This window comes from Mastigoproctus giganteus, chromosome 8 (assembly GCF_048544385.1).
Source record: "Mastigoproctus giganteus isolate SK-2022 chromosome 8, ASM4854438v1, whole genome shotgun sequence".
NCBI lineage: Eukaryota > Metazoa > Arthropoda > Arachnida > Uropygi > Thelyphonidae > Mastigoproctus > Mastigoproctus giganteus.
The window spans coordinates 53,289,027-53,311,269 of record NC_143582.1 but is presented as its reverse complement, the minus strand read 5'-3'; the positions used below and the strand labels follow the sequence as shown (position 1 = coordinate 53,311,269).

The 22,243-nt window shown below is 38.1% G+C and overlaps 1 protein-coding gene across 1 annotated transcript in view; it reads left to right on the top strand.

Moving 5' to 3' along the window:
• The window catches only part of LOC150081532 (midasin), a 1,449,634-nt gene that overhangs the window by 789,680 nt on the left and 637,711 nt on the right, over nt 1–22,243 (top strand). Inside the window, exon 42 of the mRNA XM_090380238.1 lies at nt 19,238–19,505. Coding sequence (XP_090236364.1) covers nt 19,238–19,505 — 268 coding nt within the window. The remainder of the gene's footprint in view (nt 1–19,237; nt 19,506–22,243) is intronic.

Genomic DNA, 22,243 nt, shown 5'->3' with positions numbered 1-22,243 from the left:
ATGAAGTTTAATATTGACAAATGTAAAGTACTACATATGGGAAGCAGCAACCAAAGAATAACGTATCAACTCTGTGGTACTACACTGACATGTATGTATAAGGTATGTTCGTGTCAGACGGCACCTGGGATTTCTCCCATCTCCGCGTGTGTTTCGCTGTATCGAGGACAGTACACTGTCAAGCCAGAGACTTGAAAGTGTGTGGGCCGTGTCTGTGCAGTGTGATATGTTGTGCCCATTGTTTGTCCGGCTTATTGGCCGCCAGGCCCCTAGTGGGGCCCGACGTTGCCTGTAGACAACTCCCCAAGGGTTATTGTTTCCAGTAGTTCCCACCAAGTGCCTCCAGCATTCCTTTTTCTTGTCTCTTATGAGGGCTGTATACTGATTCCTGAGAGTTCTATAAGAATCTCTCAGTGCATCCACCTCATTTTGTGTCCAAGATGTTCTGGCTCTTTGAAAATGTCTCCTCGCCTGGTGTACCCTACTTCTGAGTATAGTCAGTTCGGGACACCACCAGGGAACTGTTTGCTTCCTCGGTTTTTTCCGTGGGACAGAGAGTGTTGCTGTTTTTGTTAAAATGTTTGTCATAGTCAGTGTTTGCCCGTCCGGGCTACAGTTGCCTGATCTAGACCACTCATTTTCCTGTTTTTGCAGCTCAGCTGCTGTATATTCTGCAAAAATCTGCCAGTTTGCTTTTTTAGGTTATACCTTTTAATATCGAACAGGGAGTGTTGTAATTTCCTGTTTATTTTGAAGGAAATAGCTCTGTGATCTGATGTGGTCCAGGCTGGCTGGACACACCAGTCTGTGATTTTATAAGCTATTGAATTGGTGGCAAGAGTAACATCAATGTCGATCTCACACATGGTACTGCTAAAATTTGGTTGGTTTAGCACTTGAAAGGGTGAGGTGGCTATATAGTCTGAAAGTATCTGGCCGTTGTATGTGCCTACTCTGTTTTTCGGACGGCTGTGCTATAAGGCTGACCGGCAGTTGACATCAGCACACACTATGATATTTGCAGTAGGTAGCAAGTTTGTGGATACTTGTAAGTATTCAATAGTTGGATTTATATCTTCACCTGGTCTGGAATATAGTGAAATAATGTAAAACTGTCCTACAGCACTGGTGATATGGGCACACACTCCCACTGGGGAGCAGAGGTGACCCACCTTTGTGACTGAAAGGTCAGTATTTTTAACTACTATTGCTGTAGAAGGGGCACCTGAGGTGTATTCTATTATTTTATAGCCTCTTGGGTATCCCTGAACCCTACCCATATGTGTATAGGGTTCCTGGATCACCAAGATATCTATATTATTTTCTTCCAATTTGACTTTGATCTGATCTACAACGGCTCTTGCTCTTTGAACATTCAATTGGACGAGATTTAGAGCCCTAGTCACATTTACGTTTTCAGTCTGGCCCATAGTTGGTCCTAGATTGAATAAGTTTTGCCATTTTTTTATAACTGGGGCATTTATCACCCCTGATACTATGTGTATAGTCAGTCAGCCGTGCTGCCTTGCAGGTAGCACATTTTGGCTGCTGAGACTTATTTTTGCAATTTTTGTAATCATGGCCAGTTACTGCACAGTGACCACAAACAGGTTCTTTCTGACTGCAGTCTCTGGTAATGTGACCATATTTATGGCAGTTAAAGCAACTTTGAATAGGGAAATGTTCCCTAAATCTATGACTGGTCCAGCCAGCATAGATTCTCTGTTGTCCTTGCAATACCTTCCAAATTTTTGGTGTAATTTCTGCAATTATGTTGAGTTGTCCATTTCTTTTGTTTTTTTGTTGCTCTTTTCAGCAGGAATTCAACAGCAAATTCATCTATTGTCATTTCATTGTTAAAGTTTTTGAAGTAGATATCCATCATGAATACTTTAACTGGATTGACACAGGTACATCTTTGATGTACCTGTGTCAATCCAGTTAAAGTATTATAATTATTATATTTATCGTTTCCCAAAAGACACTCGATTACGGCCTTTGACCAGGGGGTGTATACTGTACTCTATATATATACATATTCTGTTATAGTACGGTATACATTTTAACCTGTATTATGCAATTATACAGTTTACTGAATAAATCCAGCAGAAATAGTGAGAAAAATCTAATGAAATAAATTATTCACATCTTGTCTGTATCATAACAAGAATTTGATTGTGGCGGTCTTCATTTGATAAAATTGAACGCAGTAGGTTTATAATATTTAGGTTTTGATATTGTGTCCCTTTCTGCCGATTGCTTACTCGGTTCCTTTTTCATTAATCCTTTTCGACTTTGCGGCTTGGAATTGTGAGATAGCTTCCCTCCTTTTCTCTCTCCCCGCCATTTCTCCTTTGAATCAAGAAATATAGATTTAAATAGAAAAAAAAGAGAGAGAAAGTTCTCTTTCGTTATCTGTTGATTTTCTTCCTTCTCCATATCCCACCTTCTGCCACTCTTTTAATCACTCGTTTCTTCCATATACATGTAATAAGATTGTGCTTGTTCAGTTAAACTCCACATTTTGTGTCCTGACTGGAGTGTGGCGTGCCCATGGGAATCTTCGTCGCAATCTAAAGTAAACACAGATCACAGTTAGATGGCAGACAGCACTGTGGTCCGTTTTACTCTCGAAATTACTGTGCGTCCTCAGAGGACCATACTGTTTGGCAAACTTGTTATAACCGAAGGCTATTATTAGTAGTCATATGCTTTTACACACTATCCCAAGCATGTATGATCATGCAGTTGGGAGAGCATGAGATATCATGTCTAGTATTTAATTTCGACTTTGTAAACCCGTACATAGACTGCAGAACACGGCGATCGATTAGCACAATCTCCTTCTACAACATACGCGTGCTGCTCTTTTAAAGTTTGCATAAGGAATTAAACAGTTGTTGAATAATTGAAACATTTGATTTCGCCTTACGGTGTTTCTTGCGAAGATAAATTGGTATACAGTAGTTGCTATAATTTATCCGCATTTAAATTGACCAGTGGCGAAGTATTCTAAGAAGATTTTGAAGCCAAGCCTGTACCCCCGAATGGAAAACAGTATTGTCCATAATCTCTGGTCGCATCAGATCGCAATGTTTATTTATTTGTTAAAATATCATTTATGTGAGCTCTATGTTGATGAATTAATACAGTTTGCGGAGTAGGAAGGAACTGACAACGGTAACGGAAGCCAGATGAAAGTCAGCCTCGTGCAAAAAAAAAAAAAAAAAACAGAGAGAGAGAGAGAGAGAAGAAATTGATACATAAGAAGAATCGCGTTGAGAGTTTCTGGATGATTTGATCAAAAAAATAAGAATGCTCTTGTTTCTACTCTGGCAGATGAAAGTCAGCCTCGTGCAAAAAAAAAAAAAAACAGAGAGAGAGAGAAGAAATTGATACATAAAAAGAATCGCGTTGAGAGTTTCTGGATGATTTGATCAAAAAAACAAGAATGCTCTTGTTTCTACTCTGGCACGACCATCAGGTCGAAGATGTTTGCAATAAATCATGAATACGATCGTTAGTCATGTTTAGCAGTCACGGGCTTGAATCACTGTCCACTCAAAGAGCGTATGCTTCTGTACTCTTTTGCCGGACTGCTTGGCTACGTCAAGCCTACATTTTAGATGACGTGTCTGGTTAAAGCCTATCATGAAAGTCTGATCAGGTGCAAGGCAGACATTAGTTTATTACAGTACACTTTGTAAAACCTGACATATTTTACAAAAAAAATTGCAGTCCGGAAATATTAAGAAAGTAATATAACACTTGTATAAACGATCGCATTTTTGTTTAAGAATTCATGCAAAAAAAGGGTGACATTTCTTTCTGCTATAAGATTCCTGCAGGTATATTTTTCCTTACAAGATATTCTTTCATCTGTTTTTTTTTTTTTTTTTTTTTTATGGTCACTGATAATGTAGTGGTCGGTATGCTCAGAGTAGAACAAACTTGTCTTCGCATGAATTTCAAACAGACAGCTCGCCAATAGATTGATTGGCCATTTGTTTAAAAGATAAGATATATAGTTTCAGGACTGACAGGTCCTTAAACTCTCATTAGATTGCAGATGGTCTTTAATGAAAACATGCAGACAAAACAGTTATAAAAAGTTCGATCATGCGATAAACGAAATTCAGTTTTCAAAGTTGTAATATAGTTGTAATAATATAGCTAAAAGGTGGTGAAAAGTTGTAATAATATAGCTAAAAGGTGGTAAAAAGTTGTAATAATATAGCTAAAACGTGGTAAAAAGTTGTAATAATATAGCTAAAACGTGGTGCAGTTTTCTTGAAAATAGCTTGAAAGTAGTGCAGTACTAGGGCATTTCGTTACAAGGCAGGTTTGTTCCACTGCGAGAATTAAGACCATTGTATGATCCATGCAGTTTAAATCCTCTTATTCCAAAACAGATGAAAGGACAAGATAGTCATTATAAATGTTTACAGATTAAATAAGTTCAGTTATTTGTGCTAATATTCATTGAAATGGACTTCTAAAACTGTGCAACTACCAGGCATACCTCTATAAAATCCTGATTTTAAAGAGCTTAGTGTATCTTCATTGTTTGAAATTTACAACTTGGACAATATTTCCTATCACGACCAATATGCAGGAACTCACAAAGACAAGGAAATATGAAATAAAAGCTGAATGTAAATATATTTTGGCAATAAAGTAGTCTTATAAAAAATAAAATAATGGAAATTAAATTAACTTAAATTAAAATTAAGACGACGGACTTGCCCTGGATGGTAGATTCCTCCCGAACCAAATACTCTACACACCCAGTAAAATAGATGCTGACTTTATAACTTTGTGAAAGGAAAAGTACAGAAAGTCCATTCTTCTTACCATAAGACCCTTCCACCATAATCAGTGCTATAGTGCCCACGTCAGCAACCCCGCTGCTACCAGCATCTTTCTATTTTGTATGGTGAAGTGCCCGTGGAACCTTAATAAAGTTGGTTCACCTGGATCTGCACAACCTGTCTTCTACTTCCGATGCCTCCTGTGTATACCTTGTATCATCATCTATTGAGCCCCCTCCAAGAGAATGTAAACAGCTATATTGATCCACAGTTTCCTTTATAACAAGTCTGCAATTTGTCTCACATGTCATTATTATTATTATTATTATTATTATTATTTCTCCCTGATTGGGGGATTCCACTCCGTGACGGGTACTGTTACCAAGTACACATGGTGGTTGTAATGTCTGGTGTTACTGTTGGTCGAGGAACTCTCTGACTATCCTACATGTGTTCAGGTTTGCGACTTTCTGGAGTTTTTGTAGGTGTTCTCTGTGAGACCTATTGCTGCTAGGCTGCTATGTAAGGTCTTTGGCACCATACCGATGGTCGTTACTTCTTGCACATGCCACATCTCAGGTTCATGTACTTGCTATTTTTTTCCTCATGGATTTTCTGGACATTGCTAGTGTTAGGCACCACTTTGTCAATCAGGTAGGTAGCCTTTTCCATTTTGTCCACAAGGGTTATGTCCTGTCTGTTGTGCGGGATGGTCTTATCCATTATTATGGCACGGTCCCAGTACAGCTTGTGGGTTGGGGTCTCTAGTACTGCCTGGGGTTCGTACTTGTACTAGTGTATCGAGTGTTCGTGTCTAACGGCATCAGGGGTTTACCCCATCTCCGCGTTGCTTTCATTGTAGGTGTACCAGTTCACTGGGAAGGCCAGGGATTTAAAAGTGTATGGATTTTGTAAGTGTAGTGTTGTGTTTCGTTGTTCTTCTGGCCATTTAGCCGCTAGACCCCTGCTGGGGCCCAACGTTGTCCACACTATGCCTCATGGAGGCAGACCAGGTACCCAGTAATTTTAAGTTTTACTCTGGCAGGTCCTGCCACCTAATTTCCTGAGATTTCAGTGGCAAGGACCTATAAAATAAATAAATAAAAATAAAATAAATAAATAAAATAAAATAAAAAATAATAAAATAAAATAAAAAATAATCATTTAATAGTATTGGGAAGTAGTCGCTGAAAGGTTAGGCCGAAAGGGGTTTTCATATGCATTTGGAATTTTGACAATTTTTTTTTTAAATTTTGACATCGTATGGGACATTCGCTAGTGTTTAGGCAGAGTAGGAGGGGAGACTGAAGACAGGGGAAGAAAGTCAGAAATATGAAACCAATAGGGATGGCGACCCCAGGTAAAAGTTTTAAATTTAGACTATGTGGGGTTACACTGTGAAAGTGAACAGAGTAAGTAGGGGAGAGACTGAAGGCTGGGGGGGGGGAAATAGGACGTAAGGGGTCGATAGAGGAGGTGACCCCTGTGGTCAGTGGGGCAGGCCCATGTCCCACCAGGAGGAAAAGGAGGGCGAGGAGGGGAAGAGACAGTGAAACCATCTCCTTCCCTCCCCAGGGAAGTGGAAAGTACCGTGCAAGAGAGCACAGTATAGCCTGTGGCGTTGGCAGCAGAGCTGCAATGAGGTCAAGTCCATGGCAGGTCTTCTATTTAAGTTCTACTTCTTCTATAGAGATGTCAACTTCTAGGGTTGTAGGTTTCAAGTACAGGACTTGTCCCATTCCTGGGACAAGTCCTGTACTTGCAGTTCAGGTGCAAGCGCAACCTCAACAAGGTTGCGCTTGCAGTCTGTCATCAAGTTTTTCGGTTTTAATCTTCTTTCGTTTTTCGTCCTTGTACTATGGTACACTTTCTTTGGTCAACTGTTATTTCCTCGCTAGCTTCTGATGTATTATCCTGGCTACCTGGGGCTACCTTGCACACCGCGGTGATGTGTTGGATCGTTTCTGACGCCTGGTGGCATCGTCGACATGTGTTATCTGACATTCCAAACTCCTTTGCGATGTATTTTCTATAGTTTCTGGTGTGGATTACCTGGTCTTCGATGGCAAGCACAAATCCTTCAGTCTCGGGGAAGAGTATCCCGCTTGTAAGCCATGCATTGGAAGCAATGTTATCGATGCGATCTTGATGGAGGTCATTGTAGAGTCTGTCATGGAATGTCTTCTTTGTCCATCTTTGTAGTTTCGTTTCTTGTGCCGTCTGGGCGAGAGGGGTCTCCTCGCTTAGGTTGAGTGGGGTATACCACTCAACTTATTATTATTATTAGCCATATGGTGCAAGGAAGCCTGAGGCTTATGCTTCAGCAGCCAAAAAAAATTCCCGAGTTACCCTAAGAGAGAGAGAGAGAGAGAGAGAGAGAGAGAGAGAGAGAGAGAGAGAGAGAGAGAGAGAGAGAGAGAGAGAAGAATGATGATATCTCCAGCGCAGGACCTTGGATATTATCATTCTTCTCTTTCTTGGTGATTCCTTTCTACTTCTGATACTTGTCTTAATAACATAAGCGTCTTTTGTTATTTATAACTATGTCAGTCCGATTGTAAACGCTTGGCATTCCTTAGCCGTGAATGGATTTGTGTAAAAATTATTTGTTTATAATTACATGTTATAATTATGCATAACAAGATATGAAGACATTATTATTATTATTAGGTGTTTATGAGCATTAGCAACTAAGGCCATATTGCTCCGGGGATATGCGGTGGTCATTCCCTGACCTTTCCGCATCCTCCGTATTTGGTGGCTCACGGATATGAACACACAAAAGATATACATGATATTACACTGAACTAAAATACAGTATGAAATGCCACAAGTGAAATAACATATAAAGAATGTTTACAATATTTCCATTTTGAATACTTTCGCGTTAAAATAAGCCAATTCGGGGTCGTTCCTAGGGATTGTGGCTCCTGTGTGCCAATCGCAATTTGGTGCCCTCTAAAAATATTTATATATTTTGTTGTACTTTTATTCATATAATGATAATAACAAAAGTAATACAGTTATAATTATTGACAACGAAATTTACATAATCACAACTAATAAAAAGTATATAAATTAAAAATTAATTAGAAAAGAAACAATGAATTAAAGGTTATACATACAGAAGTATTATGTTTATACGTATAACGAAGAAGAATACAATAATATTATAGTGAATAACTAAATAATGTTTATCCTTCATTTTCTTATCGAAAAATTGTTGACAATTTTAGAAATATTGAAACTGGAAACAATCTTTTTCAATACTAATAAGACTCAAATTTGTTAACCTTTCTTGCGTCGTTGTTGATCTTAGTTCTTTACCATTTTTAATTTGAAAAAAGCACGCTCTCCATTCGCTATGGTGACAGGAAGGGTGAGAAATATTCGTATTGCAATAGAAACAATATAGGTACTCTCCATAGTTTTGCCGATGATAGCACATTGCATCCCACTTTCCTTTTGAGAAACCCTGCCCTGCTCAATCAGCTTCAACTTCTCGAAAACCTGCTACCAATTCCTTAAATGCCGATCTCCAGGTAATTCTCCAGTGGGGCAAAGACAACTTAGTTGATTTTAATCCTTCTAAAACTCAGTCTTGTCTATTATCTCGCAAAAAGGATTCTTCTGCTCCTATGCTTATCTTTAGTAACACTCCGATTTCTATGCAAAATGATATATCTCTTTTGGGAATTACCCTGACTTCTAATCTTTTTTGGCACAAGCACATTACAAATATTGCTTCCTCTGCATCTAAAAAACTTGGTTTTCTCCTTCGTTCTCGGCATTACTTTTCTTTCAAACATCTGTTCACTCTGTACAAATCGCAAATCCGCCCTACCATGGAATATTGTTCCCACATCTGGGGTTGTGCCCCCCAAAACCTCTCTCAGGCTTCTTGATTCCATTCAGAAGAGAGCAGTTAGGCTAATTAATGATTCATCTTTAACAAAGTCTCTCCACCCGCTGTCTCATAGACGTACTGTTTCTGCTGCATGCCTCTTCTACAGATACTTCCATGGGCACTGTTCTTCTGAATTGGCTTCTATAATTCCCGCTCTCTCTTTCAAAACAGTCCGAACACGTGCCGCCACCAGCCAACATCCATTTACTGTCCAACTTCAAACCCACAGAACTAACTTTTCATCTTCCTCGTTTATTCATTCAACTGCCGTTTTCTGGAACAACCTTCCTTCATACGTATTTCCTGAAAATTATAGTCTACAGAAGTTCAAGTCCAATGGCAACAAATATCTTCTTTCGTCTTCTCAACCTCCAACCCAAGCACGGTACTAAGTACTATAGGTTCTAATACCTCTCGTGTTTGGGGTTTACATAAAAGAAAAAGAAAAATTGGGAAACATCAAGATCTTTTGAAAAAATATACATTATATGCTTTCATGGTTGGCTGTGTAAAAATTCGCAAATTTTCTATTTCTTCACACAAGTCAATAGCATTGATGTTAATTATTATTTTTTTTTTTTTAAAGAAAGATCCGACGAATTAGTTTGTAAGTCGATACAATGTTTAATTTTGGTTTCTTTATTTAGAGATGAAAACCAATAAAGGTCCGATGAAAAATTAAAAATGTTAAGCACCTTCAGTTCAAATCTCTCTTTTATGTATAATTTGTTATATCTAGTAAGGCGTAATAAAAATTTATTTCGTATGAAGCTTCGGGTGAATTTATAGTTTCATAATCACTTTCATAAAGAGACAATCTTTTCTTTTTTCGTGGTCTTGTGATTGAGACTTTTGTAAATCTACGAGTTTCGCAGTCCCTATTTCATTAGCAATAGCTGTTGCTTCATTTAACATATTTTGAAAACCATCATCTGTTCTAGTTTCTTTAAAATACTCAGTTAATTAATGTAACATTTTTATGATTGTTGTACTGACGTATTTAAATTTCTCATCGAGTTGCTAACAACATTGATTTTTGATAATATATAAAACTATATTACAAGAGAACAAATAAATACAGTATATAAATTTTCTGTTTATACTCCTGGACGACCAAACGGTCCCGGAAAATTGCAGTCATAAGGTTTGATTTTTGTTATTAATGATTTAGCTACATTTCTAGAATCATTATCATGGGAAATATCTGTATAGATATTGTATAGAGCATCATATATTTTATCAAGATTGAATTTAAGGACTTTTTCTGCATCAATTCTACTTTACCATAGCGTTTCACAAATAGATTTAAGTTTCATTGTTGGAAGTTCCGATTTTAAGACACCTGCACATCGCGCGAGTATCGAAGGGTTAATTTATATAGTAAAATTTAGAGTAGACAAGCATTATGCATATATCAATAAAAGTTCAGTAACGTGTTTTAAAATTTTCTTCATATGTGTGTAAGTTTCAGTTTTTTTGGCTCCCCTTGAACGATGACGCTCGGGTGCAATGAACCCCTTTCACCATCGGGGCGGCCTGCCCTTCAGCCAGTTCATAGTCCTGGTAGCTTCAGCAGTGGTTCAGAGTAGAATTCCTTTAGGTTCTTTCATCAAGGATTACTTTGTGGTAGCTTTGTGGTGAAATGCTGTAAGTGCTTGATGGAAAGCCGATATTCTGGAGACAGTCATTCAAAACTGATGCACATCCAGATCAAGTATGTGCAGTGAAAGAGTGATATCGTGGCCTAATTCGAGGACTGTAATTTAGTGAGAAGACAGAACCTGGTTTCTGTGTTTTTTTTTTAATTAACTTCTGAAAGTCGGCGTCAGTGTTTTGTATCTTTGGCAGCTTCTGTATAGGTAGAAAATGACCATTGATTCTAAGACATTTGGAGAATTGTAATATCCCGAGATATTTTGATAGTTATGAGGAGCCTCTTGTATTCCGTGTGTCAAATGTGTTTGTTTGTACGACAGCTTCTTGAGCAACCAGTATTTGTTGGTATTGATGCGGAGAGCAGACTGAGTTTCTGAAACTCAACTTTCGCTCCATAAGTTTGTTATTTGGTTTTTAGGAGCATTAGCAACTAAGGCCATATTGCTCCGGGATATGCGGTGGTCATTCCCTGACCTTTCCGCATCCTCCGTATTTGGTGGTGACGGGCTCGAACCCCGGTCTAACCAAGAAGCGTGTGCTATGCACTGCTGCTCCTTCCCACCTGGCTACGGAGGCGCCGCTCCATAAGTGATAGCTCAGTATATCACTCTGCAACGCTATTGAATGAAGGTGTTTGCATCTCGAATATGAAGTAATCGCTGTTTATCCTGCCATTTCTGTTTAAAATTTTTTCCTGCAGCGACTGTAGGTGAACATAGTTGGGCAGTAAAAGGATGCCCAAATGTGTGCAGTAACGTGATGGAATCTGGAGACTTTGAAGGGAAAACTTAGATTTTGTTAGGTGACAGTAAAAGAAAATATGAATATTATTTTAAATACTGGTGACCTGAAGACGTCGGGGCGGCCTGCCCCTAAGACAGTTCATAGGCTTCAGTCCTGGTAGCTTCAGCATTGGTTCAGAGTAGGATCCCTTTAGGTTCTTACGCCAGTGATTACTTTGTGGTAGCTTTTATAGCTGGTAAGGTACCGATGATCTGAAGAGGTCGAGGTCATCAGTATTAAAAAAAAAAAAAAATACAAAATTTCATGTGGTGAAACGGTGTGTGGCTGGCTTCTGAGCACATACAGTACTTCCGGAAGATAGAGGTGGAACTGTGCTGGTTGCATGGCGACATGAACGAAGTAAGCGTAGAAGTTTGCATGGACCAATATTTTCGAATTTTACCATACCGCCAAGGCCCCACTTTCTTCCCCCCCCCCCCGGTGAGGAATTGTTTTGGAATTTACTGTGACGAAGCTAAGACAGCATACTTTAATATAAATCACGTTTCGAGACCGAAGTGGTCAGGCGCGCGGGTGCATAAGTACACGTGCCTTGAGTGACCGGGGTTCAAGCCCGTGACTATTGAATACGGTGCTGTTTCTTGTATTCTGTCTATCTTGTGAACTCCTCTGACCGTTTGGTCTTCCCGGAGTATAAACAGAAAATTGCCGACCGGGCTAGCCGGGTAGGTAAAGCGCCTGCCTCGCAACCCAAAGGTCGCGGGTTCGATTCCCGCCTCGGGCTGGATATCACGATGGTGCCGAACCAACCGGTTGGTTGGATATCCCGGCCACGATACACGAAGGAAGCAAGAAAAAACTGGTTCCTTCGTGTATTGATCACATCATACGAAATAAAAAAAAACAGAAAATTTATTTATTTATTTAACTCGTCTCCGACCTGCCAAAATTTGCCCGTGAAAGTTCCCCACAAGCATTAGCGATTAGCAGTACTACAAAGCACAAATCAGAGCATTTCATCTATACCCGCTGTGGCCATTGAACATGAGATAAATGCTTGCCAAAAAAAGAACAACTTCACGGCAATTACATTTCGAACTAGGTTCGAAATGTGATTGCCGTAAAGTTTTGCCGCGGATTTTTTTTTTTTTTGTGAAAATTCCTACAAAAGTATAAAAAGTAAATAACATTAACGAATCGCTTTTATTGAAAATAAAAATAAAAAAAATAGCAGGTAAAAAATTCTTATTTATTATCAGTTAATACAATATTTACGTTTTCGTCGTTCGTATATTACTGAAGTTGATGGGGAGATTTCTAGTCGCATTTGTTGAAGCGTTCGGTTTACGTAATAATTACTTTCTTCATTTTCTTTTCCTCAAACATTGTTGAATAATTCATTTGGATTATCAGTAGAGATTTTTACGGTTTCAATGTTCGTAATGATTTTCTTTCGATTCCCAAAAATTGTTAGTAAGTGGATCATACGCGACAAAGAGAAAGAATTCGCAGGGTTTTTTTTTTTTTTTTTTTTTTTTCGGAATAAATTCTTACGATGGAAATTTTTAAGTACATTAAATCAAATGTACCTCGTTAAGATAAGAATTAAGATAAAAATACCTTGAAAACGTGGGAAAAACAGTTTGAAAGGATTTAATTTTATTAAGTTCTTATTTGCCGAAATACTGATGTCTTTTATGGGGAAACGGAACAGAATCTTTGAAATCGGAACGCCCTCGACTATTCTTGATAGCATGAAATACGGCCGCGCCCATGAATCCAAGTTTTTCCGCACATGTAGCGATAACTTTTGTACTGGATGAGTGAGTAATGCCATGTCTTCATTTCTCATTAAGGTTTGATGTGGATCATGGGCGCCGGCAACATGGTGCAAGGGATACACAATTTTTAATATTTTCATTAATTTATTGAAACATAAGATATTGCACGTATTCGAAAATTTGGTAAACAAAAAATTTATTCCCACATGGCACCACCTTTAAATATCCTGCCGGCGCACATGATGTGGATGTTCCTTTTAGTAAGAAATAATTACAGTTTTAGCTCATGCGTGGCAACTTCCACAGAACCCATGAAGCAGGGGTCGGCAACCTGCAGCTTGCGAACCGCATGTGGCTCTTTAACTTTTAGCCCACATGAAGCACAATTTGAAATGGGGTTATAGTGGACTTAAAAATCAAGATAATGTGCCTTACAACTGAAATTGAGGATTTGGAGAGGCAAAAGGCTGCCCTTGCAATTCTACACAGATGGACGGCGATAGATGAGTTGAAAAAGCAAGATCAAATTGTGTTCAATATGTGGAGTAGCTTACCGGACACATATAGACAATATTTGCATTTGGACTTCTCTCACTTTTTGGTTCAACGAATTTCTGCGATCAAATATTTTCGAACATGAACATATTAAAAATAAATCAAGAAACCGTTTGAACAACGTGAGTCTCAGCATGTTTAAAGATAAAAATTGTGGCATACTCATCTGATATCGAGAGACTCGCAAGAGAAGTTCAGTAGCAAAAGTCACATTAATCTGTACCTAATTGGATATTTGTTACGTTTTTCAGTATTAATAAATAATATTTCAAAATGTATATTTTTTAATAAAATGCCTTCCCACTCTATTCCATTTCCTAAAAAACTCCCCAACCCCCTCTTTCCCCCTCCTCTCAACTTGAGTTCAGGTGTGGCTCTTCGGATTCTCTCTTTTTTTAATTAAGTAAAAAATGGCTCTTCACTCAAAAAAGGTTGCCAACCCCTGCCATAGAGTATACTTTAGTCAGTTGATTCATAAAAGGTTTTGCAAGTTATTCTTTATTTAAACAACTATCAGTACTCACTGGATATTTAAATTTTAAACTTTCCTTTTGTGCACGTATGTGGCGAAGGAAAGGGAAAAACTCATAATGGAGAAAAAAATAGGCTTCATTTTCTACTAATTTTATTATTATTATTAGCCATATGGTGCAAGGAAGCCTGAGGCTTATGCTGTACCAGCCAAAAAAAATTCCCGTGTTACCCTGCGAGAGAGAGAGAGAGAGAGAGAGAGAGAGAGAGAAGTAGAAAGGAATCACCAAGAAAGAGAAGAATGATGATATCCTGCTCCAGGACCCTGGGTGTGCCAGGCCCATACTTACCAGATGTCAGCCCCTAGGGTTTATCCAAGCTTTAACAACAGAGTTGTTGCCTTTGAAGAAATTAAAATTGGGGAGGGGCATCAAGAGCTCAGTAGTCCACCTTTAACAGTGCTAGAGCTTCAACTCTTAGATCAGAAGACACAGTGACAATTACTTAGGATGTGTTATATTACTAGAAACAAAGAAGCAAAAACAGGTGCACTTATACTTGCTTACTAGTGCTAAATATGTACATTTCCCAGGAGCTCACATCTGGTGAGTATGTGCTTGGCACACCCAGGGTCCTGAGCAGGATATCATCATTCTTCTCTTTCTTGGTGATTTCCTTCTCTTCTACTTCTGACTCTTATTTTTTTTCTCTCTTTCTCTCTCTCTCTCTCTCTCTCTCTCTCTCTCTCTCTCTCTCTCTCTCTCTCTCTCTCTCTCTCTCTCTCTATCTATCTATCTATCTATCCTGATATACTGTCATTAACAACCGTTCCAACCTTTGTATCGTCTGCAAACTTGGACATTATCTCCGATATACCTTCATCAATATCATAGATAAATACAGAAAACAACAATGGGCCCAACACCGAACCCCGGGAGATTCCACTAATAACATTACTCCATGAAGAGCAGTGTCCATTGATTACCACTTGCTGTCTTCTCCCACTCAACCATCCTTTTATCTATTAGCAACTTTTCCTTAATGCCATACTACTCCAATTTGTACAGTAGTCTTCCATGTGCCATAGTGTCAAAAGATTTCCTAAAATCTAAGTATATAATATCATTATTATTTTTTGCTTTCAGTTCCTTTGCGACCAACCTTTGCCTTGAATGGGTTGAGCACGCTGAATTATGATGGAATCCTTCCACTTGTTCAGATTACGAACCTAAGGGGGCATAAATTCAAATTAAGAAAACACAAATGTAGAATAGATGTGCGGAAATTTGCCTTTAGCCAGCGGGTGGTTAATTGCTGGAACAAACTTCCATCTGTCGTTGCGGAAGTCGATAGTTTAAATAAATTTAAGGAGGAACTGGACAGGTATTTGGAGGGAATGGTGTGGTAATTTTTTTTTTTTTTTTTGGCTGATGCTGCATAAGCTCATACACTTGCTTTCTTGCATCACATGCCCCTACTACTACTACCACCATATCATAGTATCCAATCAAATTAGTCAGACAAGACTTCGCCTTAAGCCCATGCTGTGTGTGAACTGTTTGTGTTTGTTGTTTAGGAGCATTAGCAACTAAGTCCATATTGCTCCGGGAATATGCGGTTGTCATTCCCTGACCTTTCCGCATCCTCTGTATTTGGTGGTGACGGGCTCGAACCCCGGTCTAATCAAGAAGCGTGTGCTACGCACTGTTGCTCCTTCCCACCTGGCTACGGAGGCGCCTGTGTCTGAACTATAACAACTGCAGTTTTGTCTAGTTGATACTGTATTGCTTCCTTAAACAGTGCCTCCATTAATTTCCCTGGAACAGAAGTTAAACTAATAGGTCTGTAATTACTCATGTCACCCTTTGATCCCTCTTTGTGCATTGGGGACACATTTGCACATCTCCCGTCCATGGGGACCTCCTCCCAAGTCCAAGGAAGCTTACATCACTATGGCTAAAGATCAGTTGCCACTCTCAGCCCATCTGCTCGACTTGTCCAGATCCTGTTGCAGTCACATAATATCATTACTGTCGTTAGCAACCCTGCTGAACAGGGCTGGATTTAAGTATTGCGGGGTTCCTAAGCACAAAATTTTTTTGGGGTCCCCAAAAAAAGTTTAATTTTAAAAAATCTAAAAAATACACTTATTATTATCTCTTTATATATAATAAATATAAATACATATGCGACAAAGAAAAAATTACTTACAAAGTTAAAAATATATATTATATTTCCGATTTAAATACATTCATTCACATCAAAATCATTATAACATTTTTTTTCTACTTTTGACGGTGGAAAATTGCTCGATTATATCATTGAAGCAAAGAGTTCGCAGCTTATCGTGTTCCATAATCAGAATACTCAAGTCGACTAATTTTTCCTGATACATGTCGCGCGCATATAGTTTTTTATTCTTTTCAGTTTACTGAACAATCGTTCTCCAGTGCAGTTCGATATCATCAAACTTAAATACAAACGTAAAATCGTTTCAATGTTCGGAAACGCTAGAAAAATGTTGTCCTGGCATATAAGATGGTACAGCTCTTCGTGATTGAACTTGGTATTAGGGTATGTGTCTTTCACATATGTAAAAAAATTTTAAATTTCAACAGTAAAATCAGTATTTAGATCTTTTGGATATTTCTTAAGCAGCTTATTTACGTTATTTCTCACAACAGATTCTTTTGTTTTCAAGTCAGTCAAAAATGAAAATATGTCCGCGAAATACTTAGGGGCCCCCGATGGGTGGAGGCCCCTAAGCTACTGCTTATTTTGCTTATATGTAAATCTGGCCCTGCTGCTGAATAAAGTAGGAATTCAGAGTTATCTAGAATTCATTTTTTATAGATATCCTCATAAATTCTATTTTCTTTTTTATGCTCTTTTGAGTTTGGATTTTATTTTAGTATATATTTTTAAATGATTAGTTAAGTAGTGCTATCTGTTAGAATGTCTACAAGATTTTTTTTGTAATCTTTTCTATTACTGACTTTTACAGTGTTCCTTTTATCTGATTTTTGTTATATGTATGTTAGTGATCCTTTTATAAATAAGTGCTTTTCTGTGGGAAAGGGATAAATTTTGGTTTTTGTATACAAGTCAATAATTAATTTTTCAGCATGCATCCATAATTTATAAGTTAACAGTATTTGTGGGAGTGATGTAGTTATTACGGATATTCTGTAAACCGGCATTCAATTGCTGTGGATATTCTGATTATATGATAATGTTTTTCAAATTAATGAAAAACATCAGACAATCATATAAAAATTTTGAAAGTTGGTTTTTATGAAATTAAGAATGAAGGCTGCTACAATTTTGATTAAGATATCTTTTTGTAATGCCTATAGTATTGCTAATGAATAAAAAAAAAAAATAATAATAATAATAAAACCAGCAAGAATTAATTTTGGCCAAGCTAACTGCACTTATAAAGATTTAGTTAAAGTTTGTGTAGGTTTGCAAATTATTTATTTTTTTTAACATGACCATTAATTTTAACATGATAATAATATTATTGACTAGTTTAAAAAAAAACACTGGTGATCATGTAGTAAATATTTAAAGGCTCTAATATGAAAATGATCCCTCATATGTAAAGAAAAAAAAATTGTTTGGATTATGAATGTGATATTTTCATTTTACAGTGAATATACAGAGTCCAGTCACAATATTATGGACCCCCCCCCCCCAATGCAGACATCACACATGCCTAGCGAATCATACAGTGCACGTGTCAGGTTCACACACCGCAAGGATATACAGCTTGATGTTTGGCATCCTTGAGCACAGTAACAGCCTCTGCCATGGGCAAAGCACGCGACCTATCAGACCTGGAAAAAGGCATGATCATCGGCTATCGGGCCAGGGGTGGCAACATTTACCAAACAGCAGACTTTGTAAAATACTCACGTGCTGCAGTGGTGAAAATTTATCAAGATTGGACGAATGGGACAGTTTTGATGACTCAATGTGCCGGTTGTGGAGCCTCATGCGCCATTGATCCCAGAGGCAAACATCGGCTGAAACAGTTGGTCAGGACCGATCAGCGCACTACTGTTGGCCGTCCAAATGAACCATTGGGCCGCCGGAAAGGTCTCCAACGTGTCAATGCAACAAATGCTGTTGCGCATTGGGCTCCAGAGCAGACACTTGGTGACAGCACCTATGCTGACAGCTGTTCATCGCAAACAACGTCGTCAGTTTGCACAGCAATACTGATACTGGACCCTTGCCGAGTGGCCTTCTCTGATGAGTCGGTTTCTGCTCCACTGGATGGATGGACAGTGGCGTATTAGGTGTGAAACCTCCAAGAACAGACACCCGGACACAATTGTTGGTGGGGGCAGCGTTATGGTCTGGGGAATGTTTTCATGGCATGGCTTGGGTCCACTGATACCTCTGAAAGCAAATGGTTACCTATCAGTCATCGCCGATCAGGTACACCATACATTTTGACAGTGTTCCCTGGTGGCGATGGTATCTATCAGCAAGACAGTGCGTGATGCCATGCCGCCAGAATCGTCTGTGAGTGGTTTGAGGAGCACGACGAAGACCGAGCTACTCTCTTGGCCACCGAATTCTCTGGATCTTAATCCATTTGAAAATCTATGGGACCACCTCGATCTCCACATCAGACGGATGTATCCTCCACCAAGAAACCTACAGGAACTGCGGGGTGCTCTGAAGTCTGCATGGTCACAGATACCCGTAGCAACCTTCCATGGACTTAATGAATCCCTCCTGTGGCAGCTGGCTGCGGTGCATGCTGGAAAAGGCGCATATTCTGGATACTAGGTATCTGTTCGTAATAATGTGACTGAACCCTGTATCATTATTAAGTAGACAAAAAAATTATCAATTAAAATCCTCCAATGGAAAAAAACTATAAATTTTAAATGTTAACATTATAAAAGTGGCAAGATTCAATGATTTGTTTGTAAAAATTATTGAAAAGAACTAATTACGAAGGTGCTAGTAAATATTCTTTAAAAAAAAAAAAACATTTTATGAAACTTTAACATGGGACAATGTTACAACTCTAAGAAGGGACATTGCCTTTCATTAAGTGAATGGGAGTTTTGCTTATTATCAGTAAGCTGTAACCTTTTCACTAAAATAGAATTCTCAGTTTATCCTGACTTGTGTGATTTAATTAGTGCCAACTGAATATTTGTTCTTTATGATCAGCTGTGTAATGGTTTTCTCTCATCACATTAATCTGTAAACAGAATTTCTAGTTCATATGCATTAATAACGTTATTTCTGTCTGATCATTGTTAATAATGTAATATTGTTTTTTATAGGTTGATCTCAACCATAAACTAGATCTTGTGTACCAATCACTGGAAACATCATTTCAGCAAACAGTATGGAATTCTTTGCTGTTGCTCGATGATGAAGAGAAAGAAGATCATTTGCAAAGACTGCTTCATAAATGGAATGATTATACTAGTAAAAAGTTTAACAAGCTACCTACTAGTTTATTAGAAGAAATAGATATCTTTCAAAGGAGACTGATGTGTCTGAATGATATCATTTGCATTTTGAAAACTCTTCCTTGTGATGCTAAAGGTATGATTTTGAGAAATAGTAATCAGTATTTAAAACAATTATGATAATAAATGTTTCATGATGTGGGATTTTTACTCTCTTAATACTTTATTATTATTATTATTATTATTATTATTATTATTATTATTATTTTCTGGTTCATCTGCTTTTTAAAAAATAATTGACCACATATACCGTATTTCCCTGTGTATAAGACGCTCCTTAATTTTGGGGCCCGAAATTTGAAAAAAAATTTTTTACATAAAGTTATTGAACTCAAATTTTATTCATCATAAAATTCATACAACTCATCACTGTCAAAACTCCCATCCATTAGCTTGTCCTCATCTGTGTCTGATGACGAATCACTGTCTTCATATATTGCCTCGTCCTCAGTTCCATCTATGGCATTTGAAATGCCACGCTTCTTAAATGACTTGACAACGATCTCAAGCTTGATATTATCCCAGGATCTTTTCACCCATGTACAAACTTCTCCTATAGTTGGTTTCTTTACTCTTCCTGCTGGTGTCAAATTGTCCCCAGAAGACTTCATCCATTGGTTCCATTCGTCTCTCATGTCAGCTTTGAAGGGTTTGTTAATGCTGACATCAAGTGGTTGGAGCTGGGGTGTCAAGCCTCCAGGTGTGACGACAAGTTTTGTTTTTTGCTCTGCAGCAATCTTCTTTGTATTTTTTGTTTTGTGTGCCCTGAACTGATCAAGCACCAATAGGGCAGGTTTGCGTAAGAACCCTCCTGGTCTCCTGCTCCAAACTTTCTTAATCCAGATCTTCATACCATCCTGATCCATCCAACCCTTGTCATGAACGTGGACAATCACTCCTCGAGGAATGTCTTCTTTTGGCATTGTTTTTCGTTTGAAAATCAGCATAGGAGGCAGCTTGGTTCCGTCGGCACAAAAAGCTAGAACAACTGTATAATGGCTCTTTTCATGTCTACTTGTCTTCACAGTTACAGTTCCCCCCCCCCCCCCCTCCTTCTTATCAACAGTTCTGTTACTTGGGACATCAAATTGAAGGGGGACTTTGTCCATATTTGCAATCTGTCCCAACTCAAACTGATGCGTCTTCCGACATTGAATGACAAAAACGATGAAATTCAAGGAACTTCTGCTCATAGCTTTCAGGCATCTTTTGAGCAAGTCTGGTGTGTGTGTGTATACCCATGCTTAGTCCATTCCGTTTCATGAACCTGAAACCCCATGTGTCCTTTGAAATCAGTAACTTCTTTTTCATCAGCAATTCTTGCCTCATGCTGAACCATCTTTGTGGACACAGGAATTCCAATTGCCCTTTACTCCTCAATCCATATCTTCAATTCCCTCTCTAAAATCAGGCCATTTTGCTGACTTGCCTCTAATGGCCTTCTTCTGCCGTGGCGTTTTCAGTAGGGTTTCTTTTTCCCATAGCCAGTCTCGGATTGTTTTCTCAGTTGGAGGAGGACCAAACTTTCCATTCACTTTTGCAAACTGGATAACTTTTAACTTAAATTCAGCACTGTACGAAAATCTTTACTGAGCCATTTCTGGGCAGAACGTGGCAAAACGTAACCTAATATACCGGTAACAAGTGCGAAACAATGAGCGCAAAGACAACAAGTGCGAAAAAGCGGGAAATTCAAGTAAAAAAAAAATCTACAACCACTGTATAAGATACACACCCAGTTTTTGGACCCCAAATTTTTCGAAAAAAGGTGCATCTTATACATGGGGAAATACGGTAATTCAGTTTTATGTGCCTTTAACGTGGTTTTATCTAAGCTGCTGGTACATGCTATCTCACCATATTAACCTACTGTTAACATGTAGGCATTCTGAACAGAATCCTATGTTGTTGTCATACACACACTATCTTGCCATAGAATCGCAAATTTCTGGTTCAAATTATCCAAAGCAGTCGAAGCAAACTGATAACTGTAGCATGAGCAAAACTAGAGTAACTTATTAGTATTGTAAGCATCAAGTAAGAATTTTGCAGTTATTTATTTATAAAAAAAATTTCTGTTTATTCTTGAGATGGCTGGGGCCAGAAGAGTTTACATATTCATTGTGGCTCTGTATATATGGAATTTAGGGAAAGTAAGATTTTCCGATTGCAACCTGCTAACCTGTGGCTGTGCACACTAATTACTGGACTGAGGATGGTCATTATTTTGATGTATCCACAGAATAAATGAAAAATAAAACCAGTATTGAAAATCCATGGGAGCCATCGCACATTAATAATTATTAAAAAAATATAAGAAATTCATAGGGCAGTTTTTTACAATTTTTAGTAACCAGCATTGGTGTTACCAGGGAGCAATCTTTGCTTTCTACTGCTTGTACCCTAACAAAATAAAATAAAAGTTTGTTTACATCTTTTATACACTAGGGCTGTGAATGACAAACCTCTTCTACCATACATGCCAAAAAAGAAATAAAGGACTAACATTAATATGTAGTCTTTATTGTAATTATAGAAAAGATAACAATATGTGAAAGTGGCTAATAAATTACTGATATACCGTGCAACAAATTTTCATTCAAAAGAAAAAAAAAAGATTTTTTTATAGTATACATTTAATGGTGGCTATGTGCTATACATGGCGTGACAACTGAAAAATGAGACCGATGTTATGAGATGAGTGCTGGTGCTGCCATCTACTAGAAATAAAAATGAAACGAAAGAGTGATTGTTTCTTGAGCACTGCAATCATGGTCGGCAGAAATTGACATTTCAGAATTTAGTGTGAGCTGA